Here is a 20,379-nt window from a genome sequence, read left to right on the forward strand (position 1 = left end):
CTAAAGGAAAACAATGTTAAACAGACAGCATTTTAAGAGGATTTCCTGTACTCAGGTGTCTGGAATAGTTGCTCCCCTTACAGAAGAACACAGGGAAGGCAAAGCTCTTTAATGCAAGAAAACTTGGACACATTTTTATCTAATTAAACCTCTTTACCTTTCATCCCACCAGAAAAACCTCGCCAATTGGCAAACACCATCAGTGGCAGCCCTTCTCGGTTCAGGTCCTTGATGGCTTGCGCGGTTTTGAAGGCCGAGTCTGGGAACCACACTTGACCAGCTTGCTGGATTATCTGTTCATACATACGACAATATTACTGCTGACTCGCCACAATTTATTAAAGAAAGCCTCAAGTGTAAGCAAAGAGAAGAGGAGAGAAAGAGAAGGGAGTTGAGGGAATAGGTGAAACAGAGCATGTTAAAATAACTTTGTCAGGTGACTCACAATAGCTGTCATATCTGAGGCAAATCAGTTTGATGAGAAAAGAGAAAAACGTCCCGGTCTGGTTGTGTTATGTTATTGCTAGTAACATAACCTGCTACTTGATGTAGGCTTTGCTGAAAGATGCTCGAGACTCAGAGATAAGTTTAATGTATTTATTGAACGATTAACAATGCTCCTAAATGAGTTTGACACTCTGCTAATCTGCCTCTCTAGTAACTCCGTCTATTCCACTGACTATACATGCTTGCTCTTGACCACGTGCTAGGGTGTGATGTTGCTGTTAATCAACCCTGTCCTACTCTCTAGGTCTCTGACGGTGGAAGAGGTAGAGCCTGTGTGCCTTGTCCTTTTTATATGGGTCGTGTAGTGCCCCCTTGTGGTAATGCCACCTCTGGGTGTCCTGATTACCCATTGGTTGTGTCCTGTTCTAATGACCCATTGGTTGCGTGTCTGCATATCATGACATCTCTGGTGCTCCCTCTAGTGGTTACTTAGTTGTACTGTATTTACATTAACCCCTAGTTTATGTACAGTGATGCATATCACTACAGGTCTGATGGACAGAATTTTGTGGAAGCGGTGGGGGTTTCGGCTGCTGGCTGGAGACCCAGCAATTCCCCCGCAATGCCTCTTTTCGGGAAGGAGAACACCAGATTGGGGGCCACTCAGGCCAGCAGCAGCCCTTCCCCCACGGTTACAGCTCTGGGGTGGAAATTCTGCCTGCCAACAGGTCAGCAGCCGTTCTGCCCTTAGCAGTGCCGCTGGGGCAGTGGTGACTACTGCTCATTGACATCCAGCCAAGGTCTTGGATCGAAGAGGACCCAGGCATAGGCGAGTGATGGAAGGAGTGTTGGTTTGTGGGGTGGTGTGTGTGGGGTTGGTAGCAAGCGTAGAGAGTTGGCTTTCAGCAGACACCCCTTTCCAAATGCGGGATTCCTTGATCAGGCACTGGGTGTTTTTGAATAAGGATCCTTTAGGAACCTGCAAGCAAAAAAGCCAGGCTTTGCTCGTCATGCTCCCCACTTGGCGAGTGCCCTGCCTGCTGCTGGGTGAGATAGCAACGTGAGGCCCCTGGTGGGTATTAATTGCCCACTTAAGGATCTCAATTGACAGTAGGGTGGGAAAGCAGGCCACAGGCCTTCCCATCCCAACATAAATCAGGGTGGAGGTGGAAAGGTGACAGGGTTCCCAACCGCCACCCTCCCACCGATTAATTGCATCCCTGCAACCGAACCCACCATGGGGGAGTGCATACGGTCCTGCCCAATAAAACTAAAACAAGCCAAATTTCAGATTTTAAAATGCTCCCCTTCTAGGCGAAGAAAAAACAATGTGACAAACGGGAACGCGCTACATGGCTCATAATATTTGGGGGAGTTCAGGCTGGCCATTTCCAAAATGGAATCCTTATTAACTACCCAACTGTAGCCAGTACAACCACAATCAGTGCTGCACTCCAGGGACAGGGGAAGGAAAATCTGCTGGGGTTCCCCATTGCTGTCCGCTGACTCATATTGGAAAGTGCAGGACATTCAGTGAAGTCAGCGTCAAGCTCAGCAGTGACACTTCAAAAGTACATTATCGGCTGCAAACCCCTTTGGAGCATCAAGAAGTATTATGCATATTCTTTCTTTTCAAGTCGAGTGATGGTGTCATAGTGCTGCCACTGCTCGAGTTATAATACCACTTTTGTACTGATCTCTGGTCCAAAGCTGGTTACATTTTTAATGTCTGTAGAAACCTGAAGAGGCTCTCTGCCATTCTTGAATTCTGTTCTCCACTGTTCGCTCAATGTGGTAACACCCTGCTCATTAAAATATGATGTCAAGTGATTTCAGCAACTTCCCTTTTCAATTAAACTGCAGTTTTTGCATCATCTTATTGCTGTAAAAGCTGTAATATGACATGGCCCTGAGGAAATTCCCAAGCGAAAACACCGTGCTTCTTCTTGAACGCACTCTGCAGAACTTAGCACAGCCTACCTTTGCTTCTGAATCCAGATTTGCCGGGTCTGCTGGTATTGATAACTCGACAGTCCTGGTTTCCACAGCAACCACTCCCACAGGTATTCCCCCCAATCTGGAATAGGCAAGAAAAAAAAATTCTTTCAGTCTGATACAAGGTTGTTTCGAATAGGATTTTTAAAAAATCCTGCACTGATGCTGGAGATAGTTGGCAAAATGGCTGCCATTTATTAATTATTAATTTATTTATTAATCTATTGAAAACAGTCTTATACTTTTATACAAAGGAGGAGGGACAGCTTCAGATTCCTGGAGCATTGGACTTGGTTCCGGGGCAGGAGTTACCTGTTCAGGATGAGATGGATTATATCTCAACACAACTGGGACCAATATCCTCATAGGAAGGTCAATGGGTGCTGTACAGGAGGATTCAAACTAATTTGGCAGGAGGATGAGAGCCAGGATGAAAAATGTGACAGGTGAAACAATGTGTTAAGAGGTCGGGGGACACCAACAGCGTTAGAGCACAGTGTATTTCAGAAATAGGAGGGAGCAGGCAAGTGCGAGGGAGTCGGAGATGGGCTTGGGAGCGCATGCATGCATTTACATGTAGTGGGTAATTAATATCGGTGAGTTGCAAACTTAAGTCGCCACTATAGTATGGTGCCAAAACAGATCTGCCTTAATTGTGTGTGATTTGTGGGCAGCATTGCTGCCTCACGACACCGAGGTCCCAGGTTTGATCCCGGCTCTGGGTCACTGTCCGTGTGGATTTTGCACATTCTCCTCGTGTTTGCGTGGGCTTCGCCCCCACAACCCGAAGGTGTGCAAGGTAGGTGGACTGAACACTCTAAACTGCCCTTTAATTGGAAATAATTAATTGGGTACTCAAAATTTATTAAACAAAACAAAAATTGAGAGATTTGGAACATCGCATTCCTGGCTACAAATTATAATAATCGCTTATTGTCACAAGTAGGCTTCAATGAAGTTACTGTGAAAAGCCCCTAGTCGGCACATTCCGGGGCCTGTTCGGGGAGGCCAGTACGGGACGAAATATAGGAAAGAAAAAGGTAGTAATACTGAAGGAAGCAACTGTTATAGCACAGGAAAGAAGAAATGTAGCGAGAGGTCAATGACGGATTCTATTTGGCTAGAATTAAGAAACAATAAGAGAACTAGTCCTCTACTATATGTACACTTTCAACCCCTGAATTGCAGTAATTTTGCAGGCAAATTACAAAAAGTGGCAAGAACTATGAAGTAGTGATAATGGGGGGCTTCGACTCTTCTAACATTGACTGGGGCAGTAACAGTGCAAAGGGGAGAGGAATTCTTGAAATGCGACAAGAGAATTTTCTTGAGTATTGCCAGCCCAATGAAGAAGGAAGCAGTGCTGGTTCTAGTTCTGGGGAATGAAGGGGGCAAGTAGAGCATTTTTCAGTTGAGAAGAATTTGGGTAACAGCGATCAGAATATCAACAGGTTTAGAATGGTTACAGAAAAGGGCAAAGAACACCATGGGTTAAAACTAGGCGATGACCAATTTCAGGAAGTTAAAGAAAGGATCTGGCCCAGATGGAGTGGAATCAAAATTTGGTAAGAGCAACGGAGGGCCTTCAAAGAAGAGATAGATACGATACAAAGAAGATACATTCCCACAAGGAGAGAAAGGAAAGCTGAAGTCCCCTTAATGACTAAAGATATTGTTACGACCCCCTGGACTTGTGCGTGGTTAATTCCAGCCCCACTTGACTCGGAGTCGCAACACAAGTGAAATTAGCTGTTATTTTAAACTACCCGAGGACCTTGTCTGAGCCCAATACACTGCAGTCACCAGGTTTGTAACTTTAACATAAGTAACCTTTTATTATGTACAGTATTGTAATTAAACTGACAGATAAATGTAACTGACTATCTAATATAACTTTCGCACCGCCTGTGGAGGGGACCGTGCTATGGTCCATCCAATTTAGGTCTACTTGAGAGACAATTTTGATGTGAGCAGGAAATGTCGGCCAATTAAACCTTATATTATATACTTTGACACAGCATTCACTTGTAATTAGCTGAAGATTATTTAATGACATTACAACCAGGTGGTGCCCTTGCATGAATGTCATCCACCATCAAAGCGTGAAATAGATGAACAGCCAGCCTGCAAATTGACAGATTGACCACAAACTGTCCTGTATTCCTAACCCCACATAAAATGGGGGAGGGGGGGACGACTCTAAATATAGAAGGATTTTGAATAGAGCAAAATTCTCAATTAAGATGTTCACTTTGAATCAAACCATTTACAGGACTAACTTAGTCACTGCACACTAGCAAATCCATCCATCATACGGTGTTTTATTAGAAACTGACCCACAGACTGCACCATCCTCTGACTGCAGTACTGACGTTTACAAAGTTTGGTTTTGTTGCACAATTATAACACAGAGTATTAGAATATAGGTACATAAAATGAGGTCCTCTTTTTTTTAAATTCTTGCGATTTCAGTCTAAAATTATTTCATTTTTTCGATTTAAAAAAACTAACATTTCAGAGCAAGAGGTTCTCTGGCGGGATATTCAGGAGCTGTACAAGTGTCTGAAAAGACCTGCACAGATTGTTCGGTATATCAATTTCATTTTTGTCTGAATTATATAACTTTAAACTTGGCCTGATAATTGTTTTTAAACTAAGACAATGTCCCAGAATTTACAGAGTTTTGACAACAAATCTTCACCATCTACCATAATTACCCATCTGAATCTGATCATTGTTGTGTTGTTAGAAAGATATAATGGCAACAATCACTCATAGGGGATTGAGTAAAAACGCTGTGGATTCATTTTAGATTCGGCACATTTATACATTGGTAGCAAGTGTGGAGACATCAGCAGCAGTGCTATGCGTGCGAGTGTTCTCTGCTCAAAGGCAAAAGTGAAACGACGATTGGATCGCATGACACGATTCCCTTCTATTGCCATCATGCTGCTATCCCTTAAAAGGGAAATCACAGCACCCCCCTTTCTTTTTAAAAATACTTTCTCCCCTTCCGAAGTAGTATAACAATTTATAATACCTGTGAATGTTTAGGTAACATTACATGTGTATGGGGCTGGTAAATCTATGAGACTCTGAAGTGTAAAAGGTAATCTGCTGATACGCCCAGATCTTATAATAGTAACCCTGCCTGGCTTCTTTAATTGCTCACAGTAATCTGTGGGGTTGTCATTCTTGGATGTTGTTCCTGGTTACATTTGAGATATTGTTCGAGATGCAAGTGGACTGTATGGTGGCTGAGGAGCAGAAATGGACCCGGGTTAGTCCTGTTATGTCTCACGGTAGCGACTGTGTGTGTAATGACTTTCTAGGACCTGGCTTCGAAACAAATCCGTGATACCTTGGTTGGTTGTCTTGCCCCTGCTATGGGATCCTGGATGCAAACTTGTCCCAACTGCAAATTTGGCAATTTTGTACCTGCATTTTGAACTTGGTCAGCTTCTTTTGCAATTTTAAAAGTTGCTCTCATGTTTCCGAAACAGTAGAGTGGGTAAGAGTAGGAAAATTGATGCGCCAAACACAAGCTCTTAAAAGAACAAAATTCCAATTTAGGAGCAATTTAGCGTGGTCAATCCACCTACCCTGCACATCTTTGAGTCGTGGGGTCGAGACCCAGGCAGACACAGGGAGAATGCGAAAATTCTACAAAGCGGACAGTGACCCCGGACCGAACCCGGGTCCTCGCCGCCGTTAGGCATCAGTGCTAACCATTACGCCACCATGCCACCCTTTTTAAAATCAATTTTTGAAACACGAACTTTGCCGATGTTGTAGTAGTTGCACTCAATGCGCTCCTCTGAGATGTAACAATGCACGGAGCAGTCCAAGCTTGGTCTGTCTACAGTTGAGAATTAATATTTCAATGTGCAAATTCATTCAACTCGGTATTTGATCCTGGATAATGAGAAGTAATAGTGGTATTGATATTCCATTTCTAGCACATATCCTGAAATAAATCGTGGACAGTTTTCCATCATAAGACCATAAGACATGGGAGCAGAATTAGGTCATTCAGCCCATCGAGTCCGCTCCGCCATTCAATCATGGCTGATATTTTTCTCATTCCCATGCCTTTTCCCTATAACCCCGGATTCCCTTATTAATCAAGAACCTATCTATCTCTTTCTTAATGACACTCAGTGATTTGGCCTCCACAGCTTTCTGCAGCAATGAGTTCCACAGATCACCACCCTCTGGCTGAAGAAATTCCTCCTCATCTCAGTTTTAAAGGATCTTCCCTTCAGTCTGAGGCTGTGCCCTCGGGTTCTAGTTTTTCCTTCTAGTGGAAATATCCTTTCCACATCCATTCCATCTAGGTCAGGCCTCTCAGTGTCCTGTAAGTTCTGAGATCTCCCTCATCCTTCTAAACTCCAATAAGTACAGACCCAGTCCTCAACCCGCTCCTCATATTGCAAGCTCTTCATCCTTGTGAACCTCCTCTGGACCCTTTCTAAGGCTCGCGCATCCTTCCTTAGATACGGAACTCTCTCTCTAGGCACCCCAAATAAACTGAAGGTAGTACTGAAGTGTACATGATGATTGTGCATTTATGTTTTTCACAAGATTGATGGTGTGCAACATGCGATCCCCACTCTTTGTCATGTTGTGCACGGCGTCATAATTTTTTTGGTTTCTCAGTCACCTCATATGTTTCTGATGGGATACTGGATGGTCGTTTTTATTCCTTGCAACTAGCAATTGTGTATGGTCTTTTGGATCAGTGCATGGCTCTTTGTAGCTGCATCGGACTTTGTTCTCATGCATGGCTGGTGCCAATGGCCTTTTCTGCTAAATGCACTGCAGAATTGATTAAAAGCTGGGAATTCCCTTGGTACATGCAGAGGTCCACACCTCCCATATGTCTTGCTAGGTTTGGGTGTTTGCGTAAATACATCACCAATCACGGTTGTGCTGAGGATCTGAGAGGGTTGCTTCATATTTGTTCCCATCCTTGAGAAGCTCTTTGATATTATATGCTTTAATTTAGAAGAACAGACATGGAATAGAATCCCGACAGTGCAGGAGGCCATTTGGCGCATCGAGTCTGCAGCCGACTCTCTGAAAGAACACCCAAACCTACGCTCACTCCCTCACCCCCATCTCCGTAACTCCACCTAACCTTTGGACGCCAGGAGGCAATTTTGCATGTCCGATGCACCTAACGTACATGTCTTTGGACTGTCTAGTGGATATTGCTACAATGCTTCCAAGGGACTGGATGCAATCACCAACTCAACAATTCTGCCTTCTAGCTCCGCTGGAAAAGTCACAGCATGTATCATTTTCTCTGCACCTGTCAAAGCTGTTTATGGATTCTGTAGGAATTCTAGGAAGACAGGAGCTCTAGTCGATGAATAGAGAAGTTTAACCAGATTCTGAGCCAGTCTTACAATGTAATCCTCATCGTTTGGAGATCCTTCAGCTTTTCTTCCATTAATCCTGGCACGTTCAGCCTGTGAAGATCTTCATCTCAATTGCAGGGCAAAATTTTATGGTTTGGGTCAGGTTCAGACATTCCTGAATCAAGAATCCTCGAAGATGTTTAAACAATTAGAATTCTGTATATTAAAGTCAGCTCATCCCAATTCTAAGGTTTTATGATTTTTTGGGACTCTCCCTTGTTCACTATTGATCTGACCTACACCCTGGTCACTCGCCTTTTCCGACTGGGCAAACCCAGTCCTACTCACTGAATTGACAGGCTGAGTACTGCAATTTCACCACAAGGGAGCCATCTGCTTACCGTCTCTTTAGTTGAGCACCGCCTGCAAAGCTCACCTGTGCCATCACCATGCTGTGATTTCAACACTCTCTGATGGGGTGCCTGCAGTAAGATAGCACCTAGTGTACTGTGAATGGTATGGTCTCTGTACCTAAGGAAAGATACACTGGCATTGGAGGCAGTCCAGAGAAGGTTGATCCCGGTTATGGAGGGATTTTCTTATGAGGAGAGGATAAGTAGGTTGGGCCTGTACTCACTGGAGTTTAGAAGAATGAAGGGGCAGCATGGTGGCGCAGTGGTTAGCACTGCTGCCTCATGGCACCGAGGTCCCAGGTTCGATCACAGCCCTGGGTCACTGTCCGTGTAGAGTTTGCACATTCTCCCCATTTGCGTTGGTTTTGCCCCCACAACCCAAAGATGTGCCCCTTAATTGGAAAAATTGAATTGGATATTCTAAAAAAAAATTTTTTAAGGATGAGACTTGTTGGATTCTCAGGGGGGCTTCACAGGGTAGATGCAGAGAGGTTGTTTCCCCTCGTGGGATAGTCTAGGATCAGAGGGCATAATCTCAGTGCAAGGGGTCTCCCATTTAAGACACAGATGAGGAAGAATTTCTTCCCTTAGAGGGTATTGAAAATGAAAGGGCATTTTACAATTGCAACTTCAGATTTACAGAAATCCTGAAGTTGCAGTTCATCATTCACTGCTTCACAATAGGTTGCATTGTGGACTTTCACCCAACTCCACCGAGAGTCAGCAGCCAATGAAATCAACTGATCTCACAAGAACTTCTCCTTTGCACTCTGACAACTGCTTGATAACTTATTAAAAAGCTAAACCTAGTACTTCGGGGTGTGACTGGGTTTTTAATGGTGACCGGCTCTAAAAAATTACGGCAGAGTTGTTGAATTCCTCTGTTAAAATTGATTACTGGATTTTAAAGTATCTTTTTAAACATCCTCCCAATTTTTATTGCATTCTGTAAAATTTCTGAAAGGTGGAATGATTGTTTGTGTTTTTCATGTCCTGGCTTCCTGTCTATGTAAATTCTTGAATGTGACTGGCTACTTGCACAGTTTGATGACAACACTTCAGCTCGACTTGCAGAATTCCCATTAAACAATGCAGCAACGAATTGAGTGTCAAGAAACTTCTTGTCACGGAGATCAGTAGATCTCTCGGCACAGCTTTCTTCAAGTTCAGTGACAATCACCATAATTTTCTGGCCATCCATGAATACAGGACATTGTTTGCATCCCCCCCAGATGTAGTTTATTTTCACTTGTTTGTAAAAAAACAATTGGTAGACTAGTCGATCCCATGTGACCTTACACATTGAGTCATTAACAAGTGTCGTCTTCAGGTGCAACAGGCATCAGAAGGCAAATGCTAATTGGAACTTGGTGGACAGATCCAATTCAGTCACTATTTTAAACTTGCACACAATCTGTCCAAATTTACATTCCCATTATAAATTTGTTTGTCTACTGTAGTGAACTTCAATTGGCTTTATTGGTTGGCCAATTGGAGTATGAGCTCCCTCAATGATAGCTCATTGAGGGGGCCCATATAATCACCTGTGTAGGCTTTGTGAGCCAGTCTTAAGTTGACTGGACTGCTAGCAGCACTGTTTGTAGCTGCTCCTGTAATATCGTTATTGTAAATAAATATTGGTGTGGTGACGGAACTCCTGCCTCCCGTGGATTACTACATCTACATGACAACAGAAGTGGTCTACGTCATGAATCATCCTGTAATTACAGGACGTTATATTAAGCTTCTACCAAACCTTGGCTGAACCATACTTGGGAGTACTGCACCTGGTTTTAGTCACCATACAATAAAAGCATACAGACGTTCTCCAGAAAGTGAAAAACAGATTTTCAGGGATGATAACAGGATGGAGAGGTTATGCTCATCAGGAAAGGTTGAACAGGCTGGAGCTCTTTTCTCTATTAAAAGAGAAGGTTGAGAAATGACTTCAAAATCCTGAAGGGCTTTGACAGGGTAGACAAAGATGTGGGAAGACTAAAACTGGGGGTCGTGAATATCAAATGACTAATAAATCCAACAGGGGAAACTTATTTATCCAAATAGTGATTAGAATATGGAACTTGCTATCACATGGAATGGCTGAGGTAGATAATATAGATGCATTTAAGGGGAATTCGGATAAATACCAAAGGAAAGAACAGAATGATGTTGAGATGTTAGATGTAAAGTGGTGGGAGGAGCCTGCATAAACGGCAGTATCAATCAGTTAGGCCGAATTACATGTTTCTTTGTTGTAAATACTGTGCAGTGGGGCGACGCGGTGGAGCAGTGGTTAGCACTGCTGTCTCACGGCGCCAAGAACCCGGGTTCAATCCCGGCCCCGGGTCACTGTCCGTGTGGAGTTTGCACATCCTCCCCATGTCTGTGTGGGTCTCACCCCCAGAACCCAAAGATGTGAAGGGTAGGTGGATTGGCCACGCTAAATTGTCCCTTAATTGGAAAAAAATAATTGGGTACTCTAAATTTTTTTTTAAAGTAAATACTTTGCAACAACTTACATCTATATAAAGCAGCATTAATGTACAAAATGCCACAAGGCACTTTAAAGAATAGCAGTGCAATTTAAACTTTTTTCTGGTGCAGTGGCATCTGCCATATCATGTAAAACGATAAATTTCCACAGTATTAGGTATATTACTGCAGAACTTCTACTAAAATCCATTCTGTAATACAAACTGCAAAAAGCTGTTTAATAGAGCACTATAATGAAGGTGTATACAGGTGACAGGCAACAAGAGCAGGGACAGAGGGGGAATAAATATTAATGCAATAAAAGTGATTCTGTAACTCAACATCAACCACCTTCACAATGCTTCATCACAATGGAGACTCTAACTTTAAAATATTAGGTACTGCCCAAAAGAAGTCAGCCACCATCACTTAAAACTTAAATTTGAGAAGCATTTACAAACAAAAATCTTTGGCGCAAGTAAAAGTGGTCTCTATTCAAGTCCCTGTCACTGTATGAACAGTACAGCCTCTGGGTACTAAGTTATTTACTGAGCGTGATAGACTCTCCACAGGGGCCAGTATGATGGGATATTGATACACCTCAAGGTCCCGACTGGACACGGCACTCTTATGACTTGGTCACTCATGTGTAATGTAGCCACTTTCATTTGTGCAAATATCAAACCACTCAACAGCAACGGGGTATTCTCTACATAAAATTGCCAAAATGATCCTGTAAAAAAAAGCATTTGACAAGATTCTGGCAATCATTCAAAACAATGCTCTAAACCAGACAATGGACAGAAATCCCTCGTCACAGTACACTGAGAAATCAATTCAAGTCTTTGTCAAACACACACACAGATTTATTAATGCAGACAAAAATGTATAATAAATACCAGCTCTATCTTATGCAAATAGATCAACTGGACACAAAATTTGCAGTTGGTCCGCTTTGTATATCTGGCTGAGTTTGTCCACTAGCTTAATGGGTAAAATGCACACTATGTGTGGTACTCATCTGTTCACAATGGGAAGGTGCCAGATTCATTTCTTGGGACATGATAAGTTAGTTAATGTCAGCTGTGGTGATGGCAGTGTTATAGAATTGGTCTGAACATACTTTCCTTGCAAAGTGAAAATGTGAGCCAGGACTCCACTTCTGATTGATGTTCAGTGAGTCATGGATGAAAGTTCATACGTGGGCATTAGGTAAGCGCAACACTGGGCATGGGCTTGAAACAAGAGGATGGTATTGCCTATGAAATACCAGATGATAAAGATAAAGGAAGCAAGCAGCCCTTTCAAAAGACATGGGGTTGAAATTGGAAGAAGAGATAACATGATTGAGGGGAAGTGGCAATTAGCTTTGTTTTCTGAGTTCAAATACCTTCCTGAGTTGGAAAATCTCCCAATCCTTTTCCTGAACTGGTTGCAGGTCCCCTCCACCCTGCACTTTTCCAGCAGAACTTGTTCCCAAATGAGTGAATGAGGTTTCTGTAGCGTGTGGGACTGTTTTCATGGGTAAAACTAATGAGAAGATTTCCTTCTACTCTCCTGTATAGCAATTTTCTGTGCATTGACCATATTTAAAGCAAACGTTATGGGAGAGAGAAAGGACTCCTGAAAAATCACAGGAACAGTGGTGGTGTCTCTCAAGCCAAGTGATGCTGCGTTTGTATCTATCTCCTCTTTTCACCTGTATTTTGCGTGCTTGCATTTGTCCCGTGCTTGATCTAGGTACTCGGCGCCCACTTTTGCCTGCTGATTACATCAACATTACCTCGGACTACAACCTGACTTTATAAGCAGCTGTACAAGGGCGGACTGACTAAACGGAGAAACTGGAGGAAATCTGTCTGTAGAAATCACCATACTCTTTTTGAGAGCTTGCTCGTGAAATGGATTGCTCCAGTTGGCATTCTCTAGTGGTTTTGCCTTATACAGCCTATGTTCCCTGCTGCAATTTTACAATAAATTAAATCCACGCACAGAACAAAACATTATCTACAGTTTTCAGAATGCATCACTGAACACTGTTCCTTGGATTACAGTCTGCAATAATCACATTTTAAGACAGCAGAGCACTTTTTGAAGCCCCTTTGCCATGGGTCATGAATATACTTGTCATTCATTTGCAAAATACGCATTTGCAAATATCTAATTTTTAATTTTCACTGTTCTGTGACAGATTAAGCAATTTTACGTTAAAAGTACTGAAGAGGTAGGAATAATTATTTATCCAGATTGTTTAAAAGCAATGGCAAAACAGGCCAGGAAGAGGGGTGTGATCTTTTGTGAGCAAAAACACAAATGAAAAGCACAGCCATCAGGAGGACCCAATCCCTACAATTTAAATGAGTTCCCCGAAGTGGCTATGCCTAAGTTTGTTTACAATGTTTTCACTTATTACTTGGTGCTTTGCCTTTGAATCTCTCACAGAAGCAAATAGGTGGTTTGAACAAAGCAAATTGCACAAAGCATTCAACATCAGCTTTGCTTCCATCCAACAAACATACGTTATTATCTTTCTTAGCAGGAAAAAAGTAGAAAGCGCTTAAAGCTGTTTTATTTCTCTTCCCATTTCTGCATGTTTCACCATTGCCTCATTTATACACACTTCCAGTCAAGCACTTCGGAGTGCTGTGTCATCGAAAACATCGGAGTAATTGCCATCATTTCATCGTGACGAACAAAAGAACAGCCATTTAAATGTCTCTGGAAGATTGTCAGCCAAAATAGGCAAGGATTAATTGCTGATTGTTGGGGGTGGTCAGAGGAAGCAGGACAGTGAGGAAGAGTCTATTTCGTAAGGGGGATATAGGGAAAAGAGGGAATACAAGAACTCTGCTGCGCTTTATATCAGAATGCTGCCACAGGCAACAGTCTCAACATTCACTGTGGTGCTACTCTCGCTGTCAGGTGTGAAGGACACCTAAACAAGTGGTTTCAGCCAGTGACAGGACTGGCGCCATTTTGTTCTGTCTGCAGGTAACCAGTTCTGATGAAGAATCACACAACAAAAAGGCTGAATTTTACACTGGTGGGATTATCCCAGTGGTTCCGCCAAAGTCAATGGACATTTGAATGGCTCTCCCCAAATTGCAACTCTGCAAAGGGGCCGTAAAACTCTGCCAAATTATTAACCTAGCTCTGTGCTGTTGCACAGTTGTAGGTTTCCAGTTTTTATTTACAATTTCTAGGATTTGCAGATTTTTTTCTAGCCTTCTCCGGTATGTTATACTAACTACAGGACAGCACGGAGGCGCAGTGATAGCACTGCAGTCTCACGGCGCCGAGGTCCTAGGTTCGATCCCGGCTCTGGGTCACTGTCCTTGTGGAGTTTATACATTCTCCCCATGTTTGCGTAGGTTTTGCCCCCAGAGCCCAAAGATGTGCATGGTAGGTGGATTGAACACTCTAAATTGCCCCTTAATTGTAAAAAATTAATTGGGTACTCAAAATGTTAAAAAAATAAATAAATAAAAATGTTATACCAACTACATCTACATACAAACGATCTGGAATCACATCGATATTAGTAACAAACGCATCAACAGATTTGTACAAAATTTGTTTGTTTGCTATTATAAGGGGTTTCAGTTATCTGGTGAGACTAAAATGGTTTGGATTATTCTCCTTTGAGCACAGAAGATTAAGGGAGATTTAACTGAAATGTTCAAAATAATGAGGAATTTTTGAAGACCAGACGTGGAAAAGCTGATTCCATTGGTTGGAGGGCACAAAGCAAAGAATGCAGATATAAGGGCCGGGATTCTCCCCTACCCGGCGGAGCTGGGGGTCCCGGCATAGCGGAGTGGCGCCAACCACTCCGGCGTCAGGCCTCCCCAAAGGTGAGGAATTTTCCGCACCTTTGGGGGCTAGGCCCACGCTGGAGTGGTTGGCGCCAAGCCGACTGGCGCCAAAACCGGCGCCAGCAGCCTTTGACGCCCGCTACTGGGACTGGCCGAAAGGCCTTCGCCAGTTCGCGCACGTGCCGTTGCGTCAGCTGCCGCTGACGTCACCACCAGCGCATGCGCGCTGGGGGATTCTCTTCCGCCTCTGCCATGGTGGAGGCCGTGGCGGCGGCGGAAGAAAAAAAAAAAAAAAAGAGTGCCCCCACGGCACAGGCCTGCCCGCCGATCGGTGGGCCCCGATCGCGGGCCTGACCACCGTGGAGGCACCCCCCGGGGTCCGAACGTCCCGCGTGCCCCCCCCCACTCGCGCTGCCAATCCCACCGCCATCAGAGGTAGTTGAAACCACGGCGGCGGGAGGGGCCTCTCAGCAGCGGGACTTCGGCCCATCGCGGGCCGGGGAATCGCCGCGGGGGGCTCGCCGATTGCCGCGGAGGGCACACCGATCCCGGGGCGTGATTCCTGCCCCCGCCAAATCCCGGGTGGCGGAGAATTTCTGCCACGGCGGGGGCGGGATTTTTGCCGGCCCCAGGCGATTCTCAGACCCTGCGGGGGGGGGGGGGGGGGGGGGGGGGGGGGGTCGGAGAATTTAGCCCAAGATAACTGGCAAAAAAAAGTAAAGGGGGGGTTACGAAGGGAATTTATTTTAGTCAGCAAGTTATGATGATCTAGAATGCATTGTCTGAACAGATGGTGGAAACGGATTAAGTAGTCACTTGGAAAACAAATAAGTAGGACAATAAGGAAGGAGCAGAGCAGGACTAACTGGTAGCTCTTTCAGAGAGACAACACAGGCAAAATCAGCCAATAAGCCTCCTCTGTCAGACTCTTAAGTTAATACCATTGAAAATTAACAAAGAATTTCATTAACACCGTATTTGCCGTTCCCTAATAGTGCACCACTGCACTTTCAGATTTGATGGAGGCACCTACGAAGAGCTGCTGCTGGTTGTCTTGGGGAGATTGTTAACGGGTACTGCGATGCTATCTGGTAACAAAGGGCTCCAGGGAGTGTCTCCAAGTAGAAACCAACTGCTCAGAGTGCAGAAACATTCCCCAGCTACCTTAAATATCTGTCAGATACAACATTATATTTTCCCAGCTTGTGGCTAATATCAGTGTAAAACTCATGATGCCCAATCCCACAGTATTAAAACCAAAATTCCAGTTTGCGCTTTCCCTTTTAAACCTTTCAAAATCCTCCCTTTATACGGTGAGGGAAAAGTGGTCTCCAGGAGAAATATTTAATAATATAATAATAATAATCTTTATTAGTGTCATAAGTAGGCTTACATTAACACTGCAATGAAGTTACTGCAGAAATATCTTAGTCGCCATACTCCGGTGCCTGATTGGGTACACCGAGTAAATTCAAAATGTCCAATTCACATCTTTCGGGACATATGGGGGGAAACCCATGCAGATACAGGGAGAACGTGCAGACTTTGCACAGACAGTGACCCAAGCTGGAAATCGAACACAAGATCCCTGGCTCTGTGAAGCAACAGGCTACCAAGAATGATCCAAAGTAGCTAGTTCTCCACTTCTTCCACTTGTAAGAAAGAACTGACCAGTGATCAACATCCAGGATTTGACCTTGGCGACCAATAATTCATCATCAGGGAACTGCAGGCTGCAACTCTTGCCTTAGAACCCAGTTTGTGTGGACCTTTGTTGAGTTTGCCCTCTGGACCACCTGTATTTATAACGTTCCAACAAATCTCATTCATCTAAATTTTTATTTCGGCTTCACTTGTTTTACTTGGGGTCACCACAGTATTAGGCGATCACCCTTCTCCATCTCCTCCCGTTGGCCACCCATTCCTCTTCCAATCCCACTGAGTTTAAGTCTTCTAAATGCCGCATCTTTCCACCTGGACTCAGGCCTTTTATCCTTCTTGGCAGTCCCTCCTTGAGGTGGCACGGTAGCACAGTAGTTAGCACGGTTGCTTCACAGTTGCAGGGACCTCGGCTTGATTCCGGCCTAGGGTGACTGTGCAGAGTTTGCACGTTCTGTGTGGGTTTCTTCTGGGTGCTCCGGTTTCCTCCCACAGTCCAAAGATGTGCAGGTTATGTGCTAAATTGCCCTTAAGTGTCCAAAAAGGTGAGGTGGGGTTACTGGGTTGCGGGGATAAGGTGGAGGTGTGGGCTTAAGAAGGGTGCTCATTCCAAGGGCCAGTGAAGACTCGATGGGCAGAATGACGTCCTTCTGCACTGTGAATGCTATGATTCTATGATTCATCTTCATTACTTGGCTCACCAATTTTCCTCTCTACCCAATAGATGACCATACCATTTCAATCTCTTCATGGTTACTTACTTCAATGCTCCTTTAGTCCTCAGTGACCCCTGATGTGCTGGTTCCTGATTTTGTCCTCTCTCATTCCATCTAACCATCTGCATCTTATTAGATGACAGTTGTTGCTCCTCTATTCTTGATGTTGTCTAAATTTCTGCACTATATAAAAAGGCCAGCCTCACAGCCATCTTGCGGATTTGTTTGTACAGTTTCTGCGTGGGTCTCCTCCGGGTGCTCCGGTTTCCTCCCACAGTCCAAAGATGTGCAGGTTAGGTGTCCAAAAAGGTTAAGTGGGGTTACGGGATAGGGTGGAGGTGTGGGTTTAAGTGGGGTGCTCTTTCCAAGGGCTGGTGCAGATTCGATTGGCCGAATGGCCTCCTTCTGCACTGTATATTCTTTGATTCTATGATTCCATGAGTTCCTGCTTTTCTTCTTGGTGCATTGTTTTTATTCCACCACTCAGTTTCTTTTCCAACAAATCTCATTCATCTGGGTTCAAATTCAGGGGTAGGGATGAAAATGATCTGATTGTAAAGGTTCCATATGAAATGAGTCTGTGAAGGTTCATCCGAGTTATTATGGTGTGCACCACAAACCTCCCTAATTTGTTCGAATCTTACTGAAGAATAACCATGGCTGTGAAATGGAACAACTGTTGGAAGAAGAACTGGCTCTGTTGAAATTTGATTGTATCTCATCAGCATGAAAGAGATCATTTCCAGCATCCGCAGCATTTTCCATTTTTGTAAGAAACAATCGCGTATTTTTAATTTCAGTTTTCAAACGTAGTCGATTTGAAGCTCCTGGAAACAGGATCACATTACCCAACCACACATCCCATTGCAACAACTACGTACAGCAAGGATGGTATCAAATTTCCTCTAGCACTTTAACATATAATCCTGTGACTCTACAACCAGTCCCTGTAGGCTGAATGCCTATGGTTTGTGGTACAAAAAAAAAACACAAGGGGCATAATTCCCTCATAATGGATCTTACCAATACCCTGGATCACCCTGTGGGAGGGGGTGGAAAAAAAGAGTGAATGAATAACATAAATAGTAACAAATTATTTACCTGGCTCTCCCCACCACCACCGTCTGTGCCCAGGGCTGCATGATCTCCATGAACGATCCATTGTCAAAGAAGCCACTCTGCCACTGTCCTTTTTGTGCTGCATGAACAAAGGAAGTTCTGAATGTGTGCCATTTTTATCTAAATGTACTTTTTGGGGCAGAACATATTTCCTTTCCTCAGGAACTTTCGTAATTTTTCTCAGCTGCCTTGGGTGATTCTCTGGTCTCTTGGCTGAGTTGATATACTTGGGACCTTGGCAAAGTTGCCCTGCAAATAATGTTCATCGGTTTGTAGATGAAACGACACATGGAATGTAAGGGCTTTTCACAGTAACTTAATACTTGTGACAATAAAAGGTTCTTATTATTTATAGTACAGAAGGTGTCACCCCCTGGCCAAAACAGAGCTATCTATTAATTTGTAGCCTATGGCATGTCCTGTACTCAAGTGCATATCCGGATTTTTAAAAAAATGCGGTGAATGTTTCTATATCTATTACTCATTAGTCATTAAGGCAGTGAGTTCCAGGCCTCCACCAAACTTTGGATGAAAATATTCCTCAATGTCCCTCTAAGGCGAGGGGCAAGGTGAGAAGGTGGGGCCCTCATGAATAACCTCAGCCGGTACGGGAATTGAACCTGCGCTGCTGGCCTTCCTCTGCAGCATGAACCAGCTGTCTAGCAAAGTGAGGTAAACCAGTCCCCTTTACCTTCTACCAATTACTTTAAATCCTTGGTTACTGACCTCTCACTGATGGAAATAGTTCCTTCTTATACACTCCATCTCGACCCCTCAAATTTATACACCTCAATTAAATCTCCCATCACCCTCTCCAATCTTTCTACAAAGGCAAAAATGTTCCATTCCTGGCAACTACCTGAAATTTATTTTGTATCCTCTCGTGTGATCACATCCTTCCTGTAATGTAGTGGCCAGAACTGTACGCAATGCTGTAGCCTGCCTAGCTTTTCAGACAATTCTGGTATGACCTCCATGTTCTTATACTCCATGCCTCAGCCAATAATGGAAAGTTCCGAGGGCAGCACGGTGGTACAGTGGTTAGCACTGCTGCCTCACAGTGCCAGGGACCCGGGTTCAATTCCGGTCTTGGGTGACACTGTGTGGATTTGCAGGTTAGGTGGATTGGTCATGCTAAAATTGCCCCAAAGTGTCCAAAGATGTGCAGGTTAGGTGGGGTTATGGGCAGTGGAAGATAGGGCAGGGGAAGTGGGCCTAAGTGGTGTGATCTTTCAGAGGGTCAGTGCAGACCCGATGGACCGAATGGCCTCCTTCTGCACTGTACGGTCTTATGGGAAACCACAGAATTGATGCCTACTCACATGCCTGCTTTGCCTGGTTTAGTGAAGTTTTGGAAAAGTTGGTTGGAAAATAATTTGAAAGGGGGCATGAAGAACAGTTCAATAAATGAACACTTACATGGAAAAATAATGTAAAGCACAAAAAAGCAATTTAAGCCCCAGAGGTTTAGATAAGCAATCGTGTTAACTTAATCACTTCAGCAAGTGTTTTAATCAAAAGCAAAACTGTAATTACCATATTGTTAGTCTACTTCTCAATCCATGTGACTTCGACCCTACAATATAATGTGACCATCAATCCTGGAATTATCTTGAAGTCAGGTGCCTTTTACATTCCAAACCTGTGTTTGTTGTCAATGTGAAGAATATCGCAGTGCCATCTTCTGTAATAAATTACTTTAACTTTTAACCTATGGAAGAACTGAAGTAACTTATCACTGGGAATCATCTGCTCTTTAAACCTCTCACTAAATTAGGAGCTGGAGTCGCTGGAAACACTGCTGGTGCAGCATTCTGGAGACAGGACCAATTACCTCACTACAACATAATGAATACTCAAACAAGTGTCTATAGTGTGAAGCTGGGCCATTCCTTTCTCTGAGGACTTAACTCTTTAACCCAAGTAGAGAATGAAGAAGGAACAGGCACCCTTAAGGCACACATCAAGTTTTTCTGACACATTCCAAGCACTTCATATAAAATTAATTTGAAGTGCTATTACTATAATGCAAACCAATATAGTTGCCATTTTGCATTCACCCAGGTCCTCCAAAAAGCAACGAGATGAGTGAAGCAGTCAGCCTATTTTTTGTGGCATTCATTAAAGAAAGAATATTGGCCAGTGTACCATAGATTATGGAATAGTTGTCATTAAACATTACCATGTCCACCTGAATCATTAAACAAGTCTTAGGGTAAAACCTAATCTGACAATAGCAGCACATCCCCAAAACTGTATGGAAGCATCAACCTAGATATGTGCTCAAACCTGGGGATTTTCAAAATCAATTGTCTTGTCAACAGAGCCCAGCTGCCTTCGATAGGGGGCCTCTGGAAAAAAAATGTATATTTCAATCCAT

The 20,379-nt window shown here is 43.7% G+C and overlaps 1 protein-coding gene across 1 annotated transcript in view; it reads right to left on the reverse strand.

Annotated features, from left to right (window-relative positions):
• acaca (acetyl-CoA carboxylase alpha) overlaps positions 1 to 20,379 on the reverse strand; it is a 324,414-nt gene that overhangs the window by 49,555 nt on the left and 254,480 nt on the right. Inside the window, exons 47-49 of the mRNA XM_038814269.1 lie at positions 17,982 to 18,078; positions 2,428 to 2,524; positions 158 to 293 (exon numbers count right to left, since the gene is read on the reverse strand). Coding sequence (XP_038670197.1) covers positions 158 to 293; positions 2,428 to 2,524; positions 17,982 to 18,078 — 330 coding nt within the window. The remainder of the gene's footprint in view (positions 1 to 157; positions 294 to 2,427; positions 2,525 to 17,981; positions 18,079 to 20,379) is intronic.

Source organism: Scyliorhinus canicula, chromosome 12 (genome assembly GCF_902713615.1).
Source record: "Scyliorhinus canicula chromosome 12, sScyCan1.1, whole genome shotgun sequence".
In the NCBI taxonomy this organism is placed as follows: domain Eukaryota; kingdom Metazoa; phylum Chordata; class Chondrichthyes; order Carcharhiniformes; family Scyliorhinidae; genus Scyliorhinus; species Scyliorhinus canicula.